This window comes from Syngnathoides biaculeatus, chromosome 16 (assembly GCF_019802595.1).
Source record: "Syngnathoides biaculeatus isolate LvHL_M chromosome 16, ASM1980259v1, whole genome shotgun sequence".
NCBI lineage: Eukaryota > Metazoa > Chordata > Actinopteri > Syngnathiformes > Syngnathidae > Syngnathoides > Syngnathoides biaculeatus.
The window spans coordinates 21,938,755-21,956,865 of record NC_084655.1 but is presented as its reverse complement, the minus strand read 5'-3'; the positions used below and the strand labels follow the sequence as shown (position 1 = coordinate 21,956,865).

The 18,111-nt window shown below is 45.0% G+C and overlaps 2 protein-coding genes across 4 annotated transcripts in view; both read left to right on the top strand.

Moving 5' to 3' along the window:
* abca3b (ATP-binding cassette, sub-family A (ABC1), member 3b) overlaps positions 1–3,997 on the top strand; it is a 36,357-nt gene extending 32,360 nt beyond the window's left edge. For both annotated transcript variants that reach the window (XM_061847276.1, XM_061847275.1), the window contains 2 exons: positions 74–147; positions 1,311–3,997. In XM_061847276.1, coding sequence (XP_061703260.1) covers positions 74–147; positions 1,311–1,442 — 206 coding nt within the window. In that variant the 3' untranslated portion in view covers positions 1,443–3,997. The remainder of the gene's footprint in view (positions 1–73; positions 148–1,310) is intronic.
* Positions 3,998–5,023: 1,026 nt separating this feature from the next.
* On the top strand, positions 5,024–17,821 carry LOC133515054 (cytochrome P450 2K1-like). Of its 2 annotated transcripts, XM_061847296.1 has the most exons (14): positions 5,024–5,253; positions 5,343–5,505; positions 5,650–5,799; positions 7,982–8,142; positions 8,361–8,540; positions 12,845–13,024; positions 13,411–13,573; positions 13,817–13,966; positions 14,067–14,227; positions 14,837–15,016; positions 15,138–15,276; positions 15,359–15,543; positions 15,634–15,775; positions 17,293–17,821. In XM_061847296.1, exons 1-14 carry the CDS (start codon positions 5,038–5,040, stop codon positions 17,478–17,480), a joined length of 2,358 nt encoding a protein of 785 aa, XP_061703280.1. In that variant the 5' UTR covers positions 5,024–5,037; the 3' UTR covers positions 17,481–17,821. The 2 variants fall into 2 exon arrangements, with proteins under 2 accessions (XP_061703280.1, XP_061703279.1); XM_061847295.1 differs by lacking the exons at positions 12,845–13,024; positions 13,411–13,573; positions 13,817–13,966; ... (4 more) ...; positions 15,634–15,775; positions 17,293–17,821 and adding exons at positions 9,639–9,780; positions 9,846–10,030; positions 10,105–10,246; positions 10,386–11,098.
* The last annotated feature ends 290 nt before the right edge of the window (positions 17,822–18,111 follow it).

Below are 18,111 nucleotides of genomic sequence, written 5' to 3'. Positions count from 1 at the left end.
GAAGAGAAATTCTTGGCTTTCAACGCCGTTCGGTGGCTTCACACGTTGGGTCGTGATTTGTCGCCTTTTGCAGGAAGTCAGCTGAAGGATGAACACCAGGGAATGGTCCACTATCATTTGACTGACAGGACGCTAACTTGGGCCCAGGTAAGGTCAACGGTCGACTGTGCACCTCGGCTTGTGTTCAAGTTCCCTCATTTGATGAGATCCAAAGAGAATTCTTAGAAATACGGTGAAGCCTTAAGATATGAACTTCATTTTTTACCGTGACCGTCACTCATATCTCAAATCATCTTTCTTCACTGAAACAAATGGAAATCCCACAAATCCGTTCCAGTCAACAAAAATTTATTTGAATAAGAAAAGCAGCTCTTTTGTAATATTGTACCTTATAAAAAAAAAAAAAAAAAAAACCATCCAGTAAAGCCTCGGTTTCCCGAACGTCCTCGTTTTCGAACTAATCGGTTTTCGAGCGAAGATTTCCAAAAATGTTTTGCTTCTGTTTTCGAACGAAAATCGGTACTCGAATGCCCGGAAAAATAACATACTGTGCGAGGCCAGACCAGCTGAGCCACGACGCGCTTTGTTTTGAATTCCCACGGCGCCGAAATAACCCGGAAATAACGTAACACGTGCGGCACAAGCGGCGCACTTTTGTTATTCTGTATAACGCAGCCTCTGTACACAGACGTGTCCCAGTATCAACTTTTGTTTTTCTTCTTATCGAGTGCTACCGTATTAACCCCCAATTATGGCTCCAAAGAAGGCAAGTTGCTAGTTTAAAGTTATTTTGCACTTTTGTTAATTAAAAAAAGTTTACAAGGCTGGGGGCCGAGCCGCTACAGATACGGCAATGCGCTCCCAGCCTAGCTTAGTAATTAAGTATATTTCTTAAATTATTTTATTATTTTATTATATAAAGTATTTAAACTATACATGTATTTCTACTATTCAGTTTATGATCAAGAAAAGCTAAAATAAAATGCTTTAAAAAGCCTATTTTTTTTTTGGGCTCGGAACGCATTATTTCTTTTTCCATTCATTGTAATGGAAAACATCGATTCGTTTTTCGAACAAATCACTTCTCGAACCGTTTTCTGGTGCAGATTGCGGTCGAAAAACGAGGCGTCACTGTAATTCAATATCAAAAATATTTCAATTCAATGCAGCTGTGCTGTGTGTTAATAGTTCAACTTTTTTACGATGCATTTTAATGACCAAATAATGCCCCAAGATAATATATTGTTTTTAGATGAATGAATTGCAGTTCATATAAAGACCACCTCACGCCACGTGTGTCCTTTCTGAAGGTGTTTGGCACCCTGGAGGCAGCCAAAGAGAAGTACAGCATCGAGGACTACTGCGTGAGCCAGATCTCACTGGAGCAGGTCTTCCTCAGCTTCGCTCAGTTCCAGCACTGCACGGAAAGCAAGAGGAAGTAAGACCCCCACCCCCCCACCCCCACCCGTCCGACATCCGTCTGTCCTTTGCCCTTATTCTCGCCTGCGTGCGTGTGAGTGACCGGTCTCGATGGACTTGAACACTGTGCCATTGCGCCACACCGCTGTTGTGTAACAGACTCCTCATGGTTTGGATTCTCTGCGCTGCCCCCTTTTTAATTATCTTTTTACACGAGTTCGTAGGCAATGACATCACGCATTGCTGTTGTGTTGCGTCCAAGCGCCTTTGCGTGCGTATTATTTAAAATCTTATTTTAAGATGTGATCATGTTTCAGAGGACTTGTGATTTAAAAAAAAAAAAAAAAAGGAAAAAAAAGAACCACGGTTTGATATGTTAATGATTGTTGCACACCTCAAAGCCTTATGTAACCAATGAGGGTTATTTCTTGTTTGTTTTTATTGCCTTTGTTTCAAGCCTCTAAATGTTGCCAGGTGCAAAATCATGTGATGTGTTCATGGTGCATTAAAAAAAAAAAAAAAAAGGGGCAGAGGGCAGAGCATTTAAAGTTCACGTTGCATGCGAAAAAGTCGAGTGGCTGACAGCATGGCACTTAAAGAAATCCGTATCGTGCCAACATCCGATCTATCCGGTCTGGTGGAACCTCCAAAAAAAATGGTCCAGAGTAGGCCTTAAAAGTCCAAATCAGCTGATCCTGTGCGAGAAATACAATTAATTATCACTTAGCTGTAGAGTGGTGCCTCGACTTTCAAGATTTATTTTAGTTTTGCGATCACATTCGTCACGCAAACCCCTCATAAGCCAAATCATCGTTCCATACGGTTAGAGATGTTCTGTAATTAGAGCTACGCAGATTTTTGACATTGATCAGTTTGTCAGTCAGACTTTCATGTCTTTTACAGTTGGCATTACCGGCATTTTGATTATGATGTAAGAGCACTGACTGAAATATAAACAGAAATGTAAACCTAACTGAGCAATTTCTATTCATACATACAGTACATACGTCACCAAGTGGGTCAAAGATGTACGTAAAATGACCAAAATGCCACTGTTTAAGCACGAGATACAGTCAGAGTTTCATGAAATATATCAATTGACACATACCGACGTAGCCCGACGTCTAGCTAACGCACACCCTCATAACGACGTGGATGGGATTTGTGAAAGAAAAGAGCAACGTTTAGCTTGATTTTTCGACGGCAAAGAATTCTTGGAAGCAAAAGGAGCTCCGCCGGTCCGAAATTCCATAACGTTTTGCACTCCTTAGACAAGCACTGACTCTCACAAGGACAAAAACAAAAAACCAAATATAAATAAACCTAACCGAGCAATTTTTATTCATACATACATACATATATACATACATACATCACCAAGTGGGTTAAAGATGTGCGTAACATGACCAAAATGTCACTGTTTGAGCACAAAACTTTCATGAAATATATCAATTCACACATGCCAACGTAGCCCGACATATAGCTAACGCACAGCATCTGTGAAAGAAAAGAGCAACGTTTAGCTTAATTTTTGGACGGCAAAGAATTCTTGGACGCGAAAGGGGTTCCGCCAGTCCAAAATTCCATCACGCTTTGCACTCCTTACACAGCTGAAATCAAGAGTGTGAAGCACATTGAGTAATGATTTATGCCGGGATCAGATTACAAGCAATCATGGAGCGCGATTCAGTGCTTCAATTCAGTGGCCGTCGGTTAGGCGCGCGTCGTCAATTTAAGCGGAGTTGCCGTTGTATTTCCTATAAGGGGGGGTGGGGGGGGTTAATGTCGAACAAATTGGCATATACTTTGCAAGTTCCTCCGTATATTTTGAAATGAATGCTCTTTTAAAAATGTAATGGCAACGGCACCCCAAAAAAAAAAACTAGAACAAAACACTACATCAATCTTTTTATGTGCATGATAGGGTTAGATAACGTAGACTGTAATGTGTATGACGATGACAGAATTTATCAGCTTTAAATCGATGCTTGATAGGCTACAATAGAGTCAGCGGAGAGTTGATGTGCTTTTGGGCAAGCTGCAAATGCCTCGTGTTTTCTCATAGATAGTCTCGAAACACACGCCTGGAAGCTTAACGGGGAACGAGCGGACCGCTGTTTACTCCTCTTTTAATCCGAATTCACAGCGTTTTTTTTGTACTTAGACGTAAATAATTTTTCCTAATGCTTCGGAATTGTGACCCTAATAATCTCACCCTCCCTCAATATTATCCACCTTGTCCACCAGATATGAGATGAATGTATTAACCGAGCAAAAAAATAAATAAATTGTTGGCAGCATGAGATGCTTTTGCAAAGCTTTCCTAAGGTCTGACATTCCACAAAGATGAACATTTTTTTTTTTTTTTTTTTTTACACATTTTTCCGATTTTCTTTCATTGTATTTTGCACACGTGCTCACTTCTGCGTACGACTTGAACCGTAAAGTCGGCCGTCCAAAAGGCGCTGCTGATGTTGACGTATGCTGTACGAAGGGAATATTAACGTCATTGCGACTGTGTGGCGCTCATCCTGTTGACTGTATGAATATGTACCGTCATCTTCCTTTTTACATTAAATTACGCTCTATGCAAATGGAAGCAAACGTCCTGTTTTTCTGTGAAGCTCACATTATTTCACGTCCACGCTACTTTAAAATGATCCATTATTATTTTGTGTTTATTAAAATGTGTTTGTTTTTTATATCATTTTTTATTTTTTTTTATTGTTTAGTTGTTTATTTTTTTATTAACAATAATGATCTTAATGTAATTATTAATATATAAAAAGTCAGTTTTATCCCTATTTTTGGAATGTGTTCTGCATCTTAGGGGACAGTAGAATTCATCTTTTATTGAATTTAATTTGACTTATTTTGCATTCTTCTTTTAATAAGCGAATGGCTACGCTGTACAAAATTTAAAGTGACCCAAAAAAAAGTAGCAATGTGTTATCCCGTCAGGAATATTTTCTGGACCAAAGGGTGATGATCATTTTTATTTTTAATTTTTTATTGAATTGTATTTTATGTCTTCTTCACTCGGGTGAAAGGCTACAATTCATCATCTTAAGAGGCAAAGTTTTATCCCCATTTGCAATGTTTTTTTTGGGGGGATCCAAGAAAAGATTATTATATGAGTAAACATTTATCACCTGCTAATTTAATGACGGTTTATGACCTTAATAAGATGCACAAATTGATTATTTTTATTGTAATTCTGAGGAGACAAGGAGACTTTTAAGCACGGGGGAGCGCTCAGACCGCCACAGCGGGATTGAACCCAGGCGCTCAAAACAAAACTGCGAGGCCAATCTTTTCGAGCTGCGCCACCGTGCCGCACCATTGATAATATTGTTTTTATTTTATTTTTATTGTTTTTTTTTGTTTTTGTTTTCCCTTCTACTGTTGCTTTGAGTTAACTGCTGCAGTTTTCATTGCCTTGAATTGAAATGTTTAACCTCTTTATATGTCGTAAATGTTAATGAAAAGGTTTCCCCCTCCAAGGCAAAGTGGGCAAGGCTAAGCCGTCGGCGCTCTCCGAATAAAAGCGAGCGACGCGGCCCGCTCGAGCGTCATAAACGCCCGAGTCCTCCCCCCCCCCCCACCCCCGAACGCAACATGTCTCCCTTGGAAGACGCTTCGGCCGCGTCGCTCTCGTCCGGCGCCACGCCGTTGCTGGCGTGCGTGACTGCGCTTTTCCTCGCGGCTTTCGCCTCCCGACGCTTGGCCTCGGCGCGGCGCGGCGGGAAGGAGCCCCCGGGGCCCCGGCCCCTGCCGCTGCTCGGGAACCTGCTGCAGCTGGACCTCACCTGGCTCGACAGAACCTTGTGTCAGGTAAATGCGCAACTCCCTCCTGGCCTAAACGTCGCCTCCTTACGTTACTCTTTAACTAAGTCGTTCTCTCTCCTTCCTTTTTGCTGCAGCTTGCCAAACGCCACGGTTCTGTTTTCACCATCTATTTGGGCACCAGAAAAGTGGTGGTCCTGGCCGGGTACAAGGCTCTCAAAGAGGCTCTGGTCGGCCACGCCGTAGAATTCGGGGAGCGCTTCATCACCCCCATTTTTCAAGATTCCAATCACGGTCATGGTCAGTCCCTTCACCACGTTTGTCATACTCGTAATTTGAAGCCCTGGTAGGGGAAGTTGGGCCATTTCCAAAAACCTATATAAGCCTCTAGATATATATATATATCAATATTTAATAAACGAAAGTAATCGTTATATTTCTCAGGCATCCTGTTTGCCAATGGGGATTCGTGGAAAGAACTGAGACGTTTCGCCCTCAGCACTCTGCGAGATTTCGGCATGGGCAAAAGACTCGCAGAGGAGAAAATCTTAGAGGAGTGCCGCCACCTCATTCCCATTATTGAGAGTCATAAAGGTGAACCATCCGCTTGTGTGTCCGTTTGAACTTCTTCTTCTTCTTGTCCTTTCGGCTTGTCCCGTTAAGGGGTCGCCACAGCGTGTCATCTTTTTCCATCTAAGCCCGTCTCGTGCATTTCCCACTCTCCTCATGTCCTCCCTGACAACATCCGTCAACCTTTTCTTCGCTCTTCCTCTCGCTCTCTCTTCCCTGGTAGCGCCATCCTTACCGTCCTCCTACCAATTTCCTCACTTTCTCACCTCTCAACATGTCCAAACCATCGAAGTCTGCTCTCTCGAATCTTGTCTCAAAAACCTCCGACTTTGCCTGTCCCTCTCATGAGCTCATTTCTAATCCTATCCAACCTTCCCACTCCGAGCGAGAACCTCAAAACATCTTTATTTCTGCCACCTCCAGTTCTGCTTCCTGTCCACCGTCTCTAATCCGTCCATCCTGGCCGGCCTCACCACCGTTTTATAGACTTTGCCCTTCATCCTGGCGGAGAGTCTTCTGTCACATACAACACCAGACACCTTCCGCCAACTGTTCCACCCCGCTTGGACCCGTTTCTTACCACGTTCGCCCACTGTGTCCGTTTTGACGCTTTGCTACAATTCATCGTTGTGATCACGTTTCTAACAGGCCCCGGAAAACTCAGAGACGTATTTCGTTTCTCGTCAGCAAAAATGATTTTATAGGCTTGATGAAAAACAGTACGCGGTCTCATGCAGTCCATCATTCCCGAAAATGGAACAATTTAGAGTTCCACTAACATTCTCTGGGACTGTGTGCCTGAAAAAGTCAAAAGTTGTAGCGACCAAGCGATTCTAAAGATTAAAAACCTCGGAAGACTAACCTCAAACAGTTTAAGTCAGGCTCCGCATACATACAAATTCGCGAATGTGTACATACAGTACAACCTCGGTTCTCGACCGCAATCCGTTCCAAAAGGCGGTTCGAGAACCGATTTGTTTCGAAAACCGAATCGATATTTCCCATGTCTGCGTACAGAGGCTGCGTTATACACGATAACAACGCGCGTCGTGGGTCAGCTGGTCTGGCCGAGCGCGTTCTGTCATTTCTGGGTTTTGTTGGGGGCGTTCGAGTATTGTTTTCCGTTCAAAAACGGAGGCAAAAAAATCTTTTTTTGGTTCGAAAACCATTTTGTTTGAGAACGGGGACGTTCGAGAACCGAGGCTGTACTGTATTTGGGAGAACCCATCTTCTGTTATTAAGATTTTGTCATAAAAGTATCTCCTTTTGCACCATCTGGTCAAACATTGGCCATTTTGTTCGTTTTAATTCATTGTTTTTTTTTCTTAATCATTCTCCCGATACAATGCGGGGAAAAAAAATCTTTGATGTACTGTAAACAATTTGTGTAATGTGCAAGCAAGTGCGCATATTTATCTGCTTTCCTATGATGACAATTGTCACAACAATAATACATTGATGAGTCTCATGCGAAGGTTTTGTCATTTTTTTTAATGATTGACTACGGTACACGTTATGTAACGTCTGTTAATGATTGTGTCCATGTTAGAATGATGGTGTTTTTGGTGCGTTACGATCCTCTCCGTTTTCAGTCTTTTTCCCCATCTCGTTGCAGCTAGCGTAATTCCCGGCCTACAGAGCGCACCTGTTTATAAGCCTCACCCAGTCCGTTTGTAAAGGAAATACCATTTGGTACATCCATACGCCGCAGCTGTGTAAAAGTCGCAAGTGCCCACATTGAAACACGAGATATTCGCAAAGACGGTACACGGAGTTTAACGCTAGCAGAACGCTAATGCTAGTGCCGTGCTAACAGGGTTAAAATAAAACGTACCGGTAAAAATCACCGAGACACGGCAGTAACACCCTAGCGCACCGCGAACTGGGCCGGACTGGTAAAAGTCACTTCCTCGGGACATATTTTCACCGGTCTCACTCTTACCTTTTCTGCTCGAGTGCCCCCTTGTGGCCGTTAGAAAAAAAAGCACAAATCAGCCGCATAAACTGCAGGGATGAAAGTGTGTGGGGAAAAAAGTTGCCAGGAATTACAATAATTCCTTTATTGATGAGATTATTACCTAGTAGCGGACTGTACTGAAACGCGATCAGGCAGGCGCGCTTTAATTCATAGTCTTGTTATTTCATGAGGGGAAAAAAATGGTTTTGAAATGACGGCAACTTGACGGCGAACTGCGGTCTTCTTCAGGGCAACCGTTCGATACGACTTCGCCGCTGAGTCACGCAACGTCCAACATCATTTGCAACATCGTGTACGGGAACAGATTCGAATACAGCGATCGTCGCTTCGTCACGATGGTGAAACGAACCAACGAGAACGTTCGTTTGAGCGGTTCATTCCAGATACAGGTGAGTGCATTTCGACGGGTATCGAAACGCCTCCCATAAACCGCGTGACGCCGATTGACCCAATGAGCGGTTGTCGGTGCGCCCCCCTGTGGACAAAAGTAGCAACAACAGTTATTGTAAAAAATGGCAGCGCAAGTGTTGCCTACCCCATCGGTCTCCGGTTGGGGAATTTCTCCCGCAAGATTCCCCATTTCCAATCTTTGTCGTTTGCTTTGCAGCTTTACAACATGTTCCCCCGGTTGCTGAGTTGGGTCAAACACCGGCGGATGGTCCTCGGCAACCGTGACGACAGCATGAAGGACATCCAGGAGCTTCTGCGCCAGCGAAAGGAGAAGCTCAACCCCGAGATGTGCACGGGGCTGGTCGACTGCTTCTTCGTCCGCAAGCAAAAGGAAGAGGTTTGGCCGCACTTGTGACCTGCGTGCGGGTCTTCGGTCTACGCTGGTGCTTTGTTCCTATGCGCCTATTCACAAAACTTTGCTACCGTAGTTTCGTGGCTAATTTACTTTTTCTTGTAACGACAGCCCCTTTTGAAAGAGCTTTTTTGTCACACTTCAACGGCCATCGTGCTGATCGTTCTGGTCTGCGCCCTGGCCAGGACAGATATGCCGTAATTCTCGGCACACCTGCTGATAAACCTCAACCAGTGCATTTGTAAAGGAAATACCATTTGGTACATACCTACGCTGCGGCTGTGTAAAAGTCGCAAGTGCTCGCATTGAAACACGAGATAACGCTAGCGCCGTGCTAACAGGGCCGGTTAAAAAAAAAAAAAAAAACATACCGGTAGAAATCACTGAGACACGGCAGTAACGCTAGGGCCGGACCGGTAAAGTCACTTCCTCGGCACATATATTCCACCGCTCGAGTGCCCCCTTGCGGCCGTTAGGAAAAAAAAATGCACAGATTAGCCGCATCGCCGCATAAACCGCAGGATTGAAAGTGTGTGGAAAAAAGTCGCGGCTTTGTAGGCCGGAAATTATGATTATTTCTTTATTGATGGGATTATTATCTATTAGCGGACTGTACTGAAACGTTTTTTATATTGGGGCACGATCAGGCAGGTGCACTTTAATTGATAGTCTGTTATTTCGTGAGGGGGGGGGGAGATGGTTTTGAAATGACATGATGACAAATGAGAGGTTAACGCTAGCGCCACGCTAATGCTCACGCTAGAGCCGTGCTAACAGGGCCGGTTAAAAAAAACATTCCACGGCAGTAACACGCTCGCGCAGCGCTAACAGGGCCGGACCGGTAAAAGTCACTTCCTCGGCACATATATTCCACCGGTCTCACTCTTACCTTTTCCGCTCGAGTCCCCTCTCGCGGCCGTGAAGAAAAAATGCACAGATTAGCCGCATCGCTGCATAAACCGCAGGGTTGAAAGCGCGTGGACAAAAGTCGCGGCTGACAGGCGATACGAAGCACGCAGTCGGCCGGGTTTTGCCTTGACTGGCGAGGCCAACAATCGGGTATTCGACATGTCGCCTTTGTAGGAAGCGCGTATGGACCAGAGCCACTTCAACGAGGAGAACATGATGTTCGTCGTGGGCAACCTGTTTGCCGCGGGCACCGACACCACCGCCACGACGCTGCGATGGGGCTTGCTGCTGATGGCCAAATACCCGCGCATACAAGGTAGCCGTCACTCAGCGGCGCGGTCGGCGTGTTTGCGTCGCAAACTGCGAACGCGTTTGCCGCAGAGCGCGTCCACGAGGAGCTGAGCGGCGCGGTGGGAAGCCGCCCGATGAACGTGGACGATCGCAAGAACCTCCCGTACACCAACGCCGTCGTCCACGAGATACAGAGATTCGCCAACATCGTGCCCATGGCCATCATGCACCAAACCACTCAGGACGTCACATTCCGGGGCTACTTCATCGAAAAGGTCACAAGGGCCTCGAGTTTAGCAGGGGCCCATTTCCGGACGTCGAGCTCATTTGGCGTTTCCGTGGCAAACAGGGCACCGCTGTGATTCCTCTGCTTACGTCGGCCCTCTTTGATGAGAGCGAGTGGGAGACGCCAAACGTCTTCAACCCGTCCCACTTCCTGGACAAGGAGGGCGACTTCGTCAAGAGGGACGCCTTTTTGCCCTTCTCTGCAGGTACAGCCGATCCCGCGTCATCGCTTCTGCTGAGGCGGAGTCCAAATGATTCCGGGGGCTGCGGATTTGGACCGTCACACGAGAGCAAAAGCACCCGAGCGGGCGGGCTGGCCCGTAACTGCTTCCGTGGTCGTTGCAGGACGGCGGGTTTGTCTGGGCGAGGGCCTGGCCCGGATGGAGCTCTTCCTCTTCTTCGCGTCCCTCCTCCAGCGCTTCCGGTTCACCCCTCCACCCGGAATTTCCGAGGACGAGCTGGATTTGAAGCCCCTGGTGGGCTTCACCCTCAACCCCATGCCCCACCGGCTGTGCGCCGTCGCCCGCTAGTAATTCGTGACGCAGCTCACGAGGGTCCTCAACCCCAAATGATTTACTGTCTTTTCCGCACTATGCGGCCCACCCAAAATCCTTTCATTTTCTCAAAACTGGTGGTGCGCCTTATAATCGGGTGCGCCTTATATATGGATCAATATTGAGCCTTTAGTGCAGCTCCATCTAATGGATGCATAACGTAACCCCAGCCTCTGCTGTAGCGTCTATTCTGCGCGCCTTATAATGCGGTGTGCCTCATATATGGGAAAAAAAAAAGTTTTAAAAATGGGCCATTTATTGAGGGTGCGGAAAATACGGTACTTTAGTTTTTCTATTTACTCACGTGAATTATCTCTCAAGTCTTGTACATTCAGAGTTGACAATGTTATCATTTTTTTCCCTCTTTAAATTATGCACATGCATTTGATATCGTCATAAATAAAACACTGTCGTGGCTTTACTTTCCGCTTGAAAATCAGTTTAACAAGGCCTGACAATAAAAATGTTTCACGACAACAATATACAATGCAAAGAATACGTCATTATTATGCCCAGGGTTTGCTGGAATATTGAAATATTTGGGGGATCTAGAGGGACAAAGGTAATTTTATATAATATAATAATAATAACAATTTTATACTATATATATATATATATTTACATGTATGTATGTATACTGTCGCGGAGCATCCCTTATGAGGATAAGCAGCAAAGAAAATGGATGAATGTGTATATATATATTTATTTATTTTTTCTCCAAACCATGCACGCAATATGAAAGGTTGTGTAACCATCTCTCACATCTGATATTATTTAAGAATTATCAGGTTCAAATGTGCAATTCACAAGTTTGTGCAGTTACTCGTGACGACAAGTCCAGCCAAGTGTTTTTATGACTCGGCATGTAATGGGTACGCCGTGTCGCTGGTGCAAGTTCGATTCCCGGCCAGTGGACCGTTGGCCGTTTTCTACGGAGACTCTCCACGAGGGTGGCCTAATAATTATTTCCATGACTGCAAAATTCACTTTGGACCAGAACATCAGTCACACAAAAATAAATGAATGAATACATTTAAAAAAAAAGCCAAGCTGCTCATGAACTAAATTCAAGGACAAATTATGAAGGTTTTTATAAATATATTCAAAATTACAATGTAGCACCTGTGAGCAGCCCGGTAATTAGTAGATACTGTAGTATGTTTGCCTCACAGTCAATCGGTTCTTGGTATGAATCTGTACTTTTTGGCTTTTCTCTGATACTCTCAGATGGTTTTAGGTTCATTCGGGCTAGCAAACATTTTTTTTTAAACTTCTAATCTGTTCCCAGGCACTGTAGGTGGACCCCAGGGCTCTGTCCTCGGACCCCTGCTCTTCATTATCTACCTCCTCCGCATCAGCGCTGTTTTTTTTTTTCCATAAATGTAACATTGTTTTTCTTGACTTAACGAATGACTCCCAGCTTAAGCTTTCCTCTAGACCCGTCTCGCTTCTAAGCTTTTCCCTCGCCTCCTGCTTGTCAGATATTAACTCCTGGTTCACCTCTTACGTAATGAAACGATACAGTGATGAAATGAATATTCTCCTCTTTGGCACCAAATCTATATTACCACAAAAATTGACATCTTTTCTGGCCCAGTAGGTGAGTCTTCGGTCTCTCTCCTTGAGGTTAAGAGTCTGGGTGTCATCCATCGTTCCAGTCTCATATCACAAACAAAACTCTTGTCTGTTTACTTCCACCTGCACAACAAAAACCGAATCCGCCCCACACGCACCCCCCGCGTGTCTTTGTCCTGAACTGAAAATTGTACAAATACCTTCTGGTGGTTTTCTCAGTCCAGGAAAGCAGCTTGAGGAAATTGAAGAAAAACCGGGAAAATGTTAATTAGGTATTATTTGTTTTAGTATAAGTTGAAAAGTTCTCTGATCTTTACACCTTGCAGTGGTTTTCCAAGCGTAAAGAGGAAATTTTTGCCCGGAAAGAGCAAAAAGTGGGTTCCAGTTTTGTGGATGAGTGCATTTGGTATTAAGGCAAATTGTAAGTTTGCGCAACATAGCTGCAGTCAAATGCTCATTTTTTTTTTTTTTTTTTTAACATTCGATCAAAAGTGTGCTGGCGTGACCTTTGTACTGCTTCTCGCTCCCCCCGTTGGAATCGATCGGCGATTGGCTGAGCGTCCTGCCCGAACACGACGTTTGCTTAAAGTCTTGGCTCTGGTATCTCCTCCTCACCATTTTTTAGCGATCGCCGGAGAACGCGTCAGCCCGAAGATGTTTGACGAACTCCCGCAGGGGGCCGTGTTGCCCTCCCTTTTGGGGCTTCTGGCAGGCTTTCTGGCCGTCCGCCGTCTCTTCAGCACTTTGAGCTCCAAAGGCGAGACTAAGGTGGATCCTCCGGGGCCCAGGGGGCTCCCCCTGCTTGGTAACCTGCTTCAGGTGGATCTCAAGAGACTGGACGAGTCTCTTTTCGATGTGGGTGACCTCAGTCTTTCGCTCTCGCAACACGTACTGAAATTTATGCCCGAACTCTCTTGGATCCTGTTTCCCCTTTTCAGAACAATTTTTGCTATATTAATGCAAATGGAGATTTTTATTGGGAAATATACATTTAGGTGTTTCCTCCAGGTCGGAGAATTTGAGTCCTCTTATATAAGACGCACAGGACCAGAAACTGACCTGGCCTGAACTCAACGGACGTGACGATTTTTTTGTTGTTGTTGTTTTTGGTTTGTTTTTTTTTTGAACGCTTTGCACCAGATTACATATTTCACACATTTTTGAACAGTGCAAATGAACGAGACAATTTTGCTTGCCATAAGAATGACATTTTAACTGAACGGAGCTTTTTCCTTTGTCAGCTGTCTAAAACGTACGGACCGGTTTTCACGGTCCACTTTGGACCCAAGAAGATGGTGGTCCTGGCCGGAAGCAAGACGGTCAGACAGGCTCTGGTCAACTACGCCGACGAGTTTGGAGAGCGGGACATCAATCCGCTATTCTACGATTTCACCAAAGGACACGGTAAATGGACATATTTTGCTTCTATGCATGAATGCCAATTGAATGACTGCTCTGTATGAAATGTCAAATTCAGAACTGAATTTGAAATGAATATGAAAACATCTCAAGCTCTGCACCGCCCCATCTTGGAATTTTACACTCAGTCTTCCAGAAGCTTTCTCGAGACTTGTTGCTCCTGAAGCCGCGATGCTCAGACACCTTCGATTTAAAAAAAAAAAAAAAAAATGTGTACTTTGCTTCCAGGTATCGTCTTTGCCAACGGGGATTCGTGGAAAGAAATGAGACGTTTCACCTTGTCGACGCTGAGAGATTTCGGGATGGGAAAGAAGCTCAGTGAGGAGAAAATCGTCGAGGAGTGCCACGTCCTCATCCGGGAATTTGAGCAACACCGCGGTAGACGAAACTGCTTGCAAACACTTTTCAAACACAAGCTAATTTTTGCACAAACATGAGCGAGTTACAAGATAAATTGTTTGTTTTTTATCGCCCTTAGGAGAAGCCTTTGACAACACGTCACTCATCACCTACGCGGCTTCCAACATCATCTCGGCCATCATGTTCGGAAAGAGGTTCGAATACACCGACGAGGTTTTCCGGGACATGGTCGCGAAAGACTGCGAGCTCATCCATCTGTCCGGATCGCCTTCTATCACGGTACGACAAATAGATTACTTGTCGCCCAAGGCATCATCAAACGCACTGAAAGGTGTGTGTGTGTGTGTGGGGGGGGGGGGGGGGGGGTAAATAAATAAGATAGAGAGAGAAAACATCGAAAACCGAATTGATCAAGTGATGACTGCTCAATGCATTTAAATACATATAATAAGAAAAACTAGTTTAAAAAAAGCAAATGCATTATGCATTTAAATAATTAGTACATAAAAAATAAAAATACATAAATAAAGGAATGAATGAATAAATAAATAAAACATGACTAAATGCATTTAAATATAAATAAGTACAATATGTTTGAAGAATATTTTTTTATTTAAAATACTTCATGAAAATATAAAAATGTGGATAAATCTATTATATATATACACACATATATATTTAGAAGGTTTAGCAATGCATTTCTGAGAGATGCCGTGGGTTCGATTCCCGCTCAGTGCGCCCATTCCCAAGAAAATGAGCGGGCAGTGGCCACTTGTGACAGGCCAAAGGTCGCTTTCTTGTTGTCCAGTCAAGTATATCCCTTATAATATTTGTCAATCCCATCATCCGCGCCGCCCCTGACGAAATCAATTTTATTATTTTTGACAGCTGTATAATTTCTTCCCCTGGCTGGGCCCCTTCCTGAAAAACTGGAGGGATGTGATGAAGAACTTAGCAAGCACCAGGCAGCATTTGCAGAGCATAATTTCCGAACTGCAGGCCACGCTCAGCGCCGACGTTTGCCGGGGCTTCGTCGACGTTTTCTGCACGCGGATGCGAAATCTGGAGGTAGGTAGGCTTGGTTTGACAAAATAAAAGACAAAATACGTCTCTGTACATTTTGTACGCGGACACGTAGCCCCAAATCGAGGTGCAGGTTTTTAGTCGAAATGTGTTTTCTTTCCTGGAGCACCGAGCCCAGGATGTGCACTTCCATGACGACAACCTGCTGTACAGCGTCTTCAATTTGTTCGGGGCCGGCACCGACACCACGGCCAACACGCTTCGCTGGAGTCTGCTTTTCATGGCCAAGTACCCTCAGATTCAAGGTGATAACGCGCACGGGTTCTTGCGGCGAGGGGGGAGGTTACAGATCTTCACTCATCTCACATTTTCCGTTTTTCCCTCCAGATCGAGTCCAGGAGGAGCTGAGCAGGGTGGTCGGCGTCCGGCAGGTCCGAGCGGAGGACCGCAAGAGGCTGCCTTACGTCAACGCCGTCATCCACGAGACGCAGAGGCTGGCCAACATCGTCCCCATGGCCGTCACGCACCAAACCAGCAGAGACGTCACCTTCCGGGGCTACTTCATCCGAAAGGTGCAAAAAAATGCAACGGGAGCATTTCGCACAATTTCTTTCTTTCGGTGGCGGCGTGGAAACACGAGTGTGCGCGTGTGTTCCCCGAAGGGGACCGTCGTGCTCCCTCTGCTGACTTCCGTCCTCCACGACCAGAGCGAGTGGGCGACGCCAAACGCCTTCAACCCTTCCCACTTCCTGGATGAGGAGGGCAACTTCGTCAAAAGGGAGGCCTTCTTGCCCTTCTCCGCAGGTACGCCGAAGGAAATAAGTATTTGAACACCCTGCTGTATGGCAGGTTCTCCCACCTAGAAATCATGGAGGGGTCTGAAATAGTCATCGGAGCTCCATGATAATCTATAAAGAAAAATCCAGAAATCACAATGTAGGATTTTTTTTTTTTTTTTTTTTTTTTAACGATTTATTCGTGTGATACACCTGCAAATAATTATTTGAACACCCGAGAAAACCAATGTTAATGTTTGGTACAGTCGCCTTTGTTTGCAATTACAGAGGTCAAACGTTTCCTGTAGTTGTTCACCGGGTTTGCACACACTGCAGGAGGGATTTTGGCCCACTCCTCCACACAGATCTTCTCGAGATCAGACAGAGTTTCTGTGCTGTCGCTGAGAGTTTCACCTCCCTCCGAAGATTTTCTATTGGCTTTATGTCTGGAGACTGGCTAGGCCACACCTAACAGGCCACAATCAAAGAAATACTTTTTTTTTCCCGTTTAACGCATAAAACAAAGGGCAAAAAAGACGCACCCTCTCGCGGGCAGCGTCCCAAAACTGGGGCGGCTATGTTATCAGTTCTGTGAAGTGGTACATACAAGAGATATGTTTATTAATTAATTCTTATTCTAGAATGACACTTACGCATTAATAATACTGATGGATTAGCATTTTGAAGACAAATTCGGTTGTATACTGACCTTTCTCCCTTCTCTTTGAAAACGCTCCATGTGTACTTGAGGCAGCCATGTTGGGTCAGGAAGGAAAGGGAAATAACTCCGTGCTAACTTTGACCGATGAGTTCTCCTCTCCTGATACCAAATTATGGCTTCACATTAAAAAAAACATCAATATTTTGATATACTGAAGGATATCATGCGTGAAAATCATGATGTCACAAAAATGGGACGCTGCCCACGAATGGTAAAGTGCAGTCGTCCTGTCCCATGTGCATAAAAACACCCTCAAAGCATGATGCTATCAACCCCGTGCTTCACAGTAGGGACGGTGTTCTTGGGATGGAACTCATCATTCGTCTTCCTCCAAACACAGTTTGTGGAATTTCCTTCTCCCATGACTCCTCTGTATCATCCAAACGGTCATTGGCAAACTTAAGACGGGTCTTGACATGATTTGGTTTAAGCGGGGGAACCTTGTGTGAACCATGCATGATTTCAAACCACGACGTCCAAGCGTATTACCGACAGTCACCTTGGAAACGGTGGTCCCAGCTCTTTTTGGGTCATTGACCAAGTCCTGTCGTGTAGTCCTGGATTGATTCCTCACCTTTCTCAGGATCATTTGAGACCCCACGACGTGATATCTTCCACGGGGCTCCACTCCGATTGTCGTGTTTAGCTTCTTCCATTTTTTAATGATTGCTCCAACTGTGGCTCTTTTTTTCACCAACCTGCTTGGCAATTTCTCCGTAGCCCGTTCCAGCCGTCTGGAGTTGTACAATTTTGTCTCCGGTGTCTGTACGCTCACCCTGCCGTCTCGAACGTTTTCATCCGTTTGACGCGCGTCCTCTTCGCAGGCCGCAGGGCTTGCCTGGGCGAGAGCCTGGCCAAGGTGGAGCTCTTCCTCTTCTTCACGTCCCTCCTCCAGCGCTTCCGCTTCGTTCCGCCGCCCGGGATTTCCGAGGACGAGCTGGATTTGACGCCGGTGGTGGGCTTCACCCTCCGTCCCAAGCCTCACCGGCTGTGCGCGGTCAGTCGCCAGTGAAGAGAAGCTTCTAAGCGAAAACCAAAGTGAAGTTTGGCACTTTTTAACTAAATATGATTCAATTAAATGTGATGCAATTCACCCGCAGTCGTGTATTTTTTTCATCCTCTGCGAAAAACAACTAATATTGCTGCATCTTACATCTTACAATCAGTTGTGAAATCTTTTTTTTTTGTATCCATTTGATACTGCCCCCTGGTGGTAAATTGTGGGTTATCATCCATGTCGTAATAATATAATAATAACAATAATATAATAATATCTCTTGGATTTTCCAATGAACCCCCCAGGCATGGTTTTGGAACGTGAAAGGCAAAAGTAGCCGCAGAAAACCGACAGAAGGAAGGGAAGAAGGCATACCACATGGCCAGAATGGGGATTCAAACCCGAAACCTCGATGAGGCTAGTCTGCTGGGCTGCTATCCGAACTTTAATTTTACACAAATAATATTTGGTAACAAGGTGCTGTGTCCGCTTGTTAATTGTGTCGTTGAAGCAAATGTCCGTTTTATTTAAATTGGTCTGAATTGTAAGAAATTATTGAATAAAAAAAATTGGTCAAGCAGTGTGTGTGTGTTTCTTTCGGCTTGTCCCTTTCGGGGTCGCCTCAGCGTGTCATCTCAGATGAACG